Raw genomic sequence first — 2,715 nt, forward strand, 5'->3', positions numbered from 1 at the left:
TTTTTTCACTTTTAACTGCTGGAGCACTTCTCCAAGGAGATTTTTTCTTTCCGGAAAAGACTTTCACTTTAATTGGAGCAATGCAGCTAATAACTAAATCCAACTTTCTGTAGTTTTGGTTAAGAGATAAAAAGAAGATAAAAGGACCAGAAAGTGCAAGCAAGCAGGGAGCAGAGAAAAGAGCGTGTGCACACACTGAAGGACAAAGCAGAAGAAAAGTCAGATATTGAAGCAAAGGTTTCAAGGCTTCAACTAGAAAATGGAAAGTTGCCTTTGATGGTTTATGGCAGTGATTAACGATTTGATTGAAAGTCTTTCTGCTGCTTCCAGGCCCAGCCAAAGAGTTAGTTGCAAGCAAGATCTACCAGATCAGCAGAACCATTCAGGAGTTTGCCATTTGCCCTGGACTGTGTGTGGATCTGAAAACCCTCGGCAAACAGACGTTTGATCTGGAGAACAAGTTCAAACCATTCACAGGTGATGGGGGTTCTTAGCATGCCTTAAGCCCTTTCTAAGGAAAATTAAAATTTGATCTGATAAAACACAAAAAGACAGCACATTATTTCTTGCATGATCTAAAACACTAGATAAACAAATCCTGACACCCGGTATCATTCAGTGAGTTTAGTTTGAATACAAACTCTTTAAAAAGTCCCCTGTATTGTTCTTTAACATCTAACTTCAGTTCTTTTTTCTGTTTGTTGTGTTCAGTGGAAATAGTTGACCCTGTGGAGTCCTACGCTAACCTCCTAAGGAACATCTTCGACTTTGCATCTCTGAAGGAGCTTTTGTCTGGCGAGAATCATATCAACATAAGGGTAGATGCAATGCATGGAGGTGAGAGAATCTAAAGAGTTTAAAGTTACATAAACCCCCCTTATATATATTGAAGACAGGCTGAGAAAATTCGAGCTCGCTTGTCTTTCCGAAACCAGAAAAATTAGCTGAATAGTTCTAGGAGCCTCACTGATGCCAGGGTAGAAATTTCCATTGAGATTAAATGCTTTGTAGTGATTGTATAGACTCAGATTTTGTGTACACATATTTCTGCACCAATACCATGGTAGGACTGAGCTATCTAAGCTATCTAAGCACTACCTCCTCTAGCTTGGGTTTCTTTACCATTTATCAGGTTTTTAAGGTCATAGTTGTTGACGTTTTCATTCATTTCATATGAAGAAATGACATGTTAATTATAATTTCCTGTTCAAGGAAAAAGACTTTTACCTGATAATACTCATTAGAAAGCCTGAGGTATAAACATAACAAACAAAATTTAAAAAAAATGAAAGCAATCTTTTTTTAGAGAGGGACCAAACAAAAGAATACAAAAAAAAGTTTACTGTTTCAAATAATAAGTGAGACAAAGAGCCACTTAAAGATCAGAGAAACTCAAATATGGCAGATGATAACAATGACCATATCTTAATATAAATGAAGCAATAAGTTCATTTGTAAATCAAATAAAAAAAATGTAAATTAAAATAAAAAAATATTATTCCAAAGAGATTTCTGTTTCAGTGCCAGGGTGTAAGATCATAAGAATTTTATATAGTATTTTTTCTTTAGTACAGTCGCATGACCAGTTCTACAGGGGCACTGGCACCTCTTGGCCCCTCTTTAGATCAGCCCATGGATTTGGTCCTTCCTACTTGACTTTTGATATAAAACTGACCCCTATAATCAGATCAGATCACAGACACATCTCTTACCTGCATATAAAGGCTTAAATTTGTCTGAAATTTACTGAGCAATAGATCTGCAGATTTTCCTGGACTGTTATATTAGTTATTTAGATTTTATTCTGTTATCAACAACTTGGAATAGTAGAGATCCAGTTCAAAACTGTGGAGGCCTCTTAGAAAAAATAATATCACTTTATGGGGCGCTGAATGTAAAAAAAAAATAAACAACAAAAAAAGCTTAATTTACCATTTACATGTAAGATATATATTTAGATTAAGGTCTGAATTTAATATTGTGTGTGAAAAAGAATCTCCCCTTGGGGACAAATAAAAGTCTAAAGTCTAATATTTAAAATATGGATTTAGATTTAGATTAAATGCAAGGCAAGTTTATTAGAATTACACTTAAGTTTCAAAATAAAGATTTAACATTTAGATTTAAGATATATATATATATATATATATTTACATTTATCTATTTAGAGATATTTATTTAGATTTAAGATTTAGATATGGGTTTAGATATAAAGTTAAAATTTGTATCAAAGTATAACAATAAAACATATATAGATATAGGATGCAGAAATAGATTTGAAAAATACATTTAGATTTAATATTTAAATACTTAATATTTATATCCATTTTTACCCCTAAATATTAGATAAAAGCAGTAAATGTGAAGAAAGAAAATGTAATAGCAATTTTTTATTTTATTTTTTTAATATTCAGTGCTCCATATCACATTCTATTTTTTTTTTTTCTTTCTCTCTGTTTTGCATTGAATTGTTGGTAGAAAATAGTTTGAGTGATTAGAAAAGAACCAAAAAAAAGCTTGAATAATTCTCAACTCCTAAAAAAATGAAGCAGAATTTACCAGAAAACAAACTCTGATGCGTTTCAAAGGGACCAAAGCTCCTGGATGTGAAAACTTCATTAACTCGGCCCATTCCTGCCAACCCCGGCACTCACGTCACTAAGGAGCATCATTTATTAGAATACATTCACAGTTAGGCAAGGCAAGGCAAGGCAA

At 33.0% G+C, this 2,715-nt stretch overlaps 1 protein-coding gene across 2 annotated transcripts in view; it reads left to right on the forward strand.

Moving 5' to 3' along the window:
* LOC107083608 (phosphoglucomutase-1-like) overlaps positions 1-2,715 on the forward strand; it is a 24,372-nt gene that overhangs the window by 11,073 nt on the left and 10,584 nt on the right. For both annotated transcript variants that reach the window (XM_015372968.1, XM_015372967.1), the window contains 2 exons: positions 331-477; positions 712-837. In XM_015372968.1, the coding sequence (XP_015228454.1) occupies positions 331-477; positions 712-837 (273 nt within the window). The remainder of the gene's footprint in view (positions 1-330; positions 478-711; positions 838-2,715) is intronic.

Source organism: Cyprinodon variegatus, unplaced genomic scaffold, assembly GCF_000732505.1.
Source record: "Cyprinodon variegatus isolate N-32 unplaced genomic scaffold, C_variegatus-1.0 Scaffold79, whole genome shotgun sequence".
In the NCBI taxonomy this organism is placed as follows: domain Eukaryota; kingdom Metazoa; phylum Chordata; class Actinopteri; order Cyprinodontiformes; family Cyprinodontidae; genus Cyprinodon; species Cyprinodon variegatus.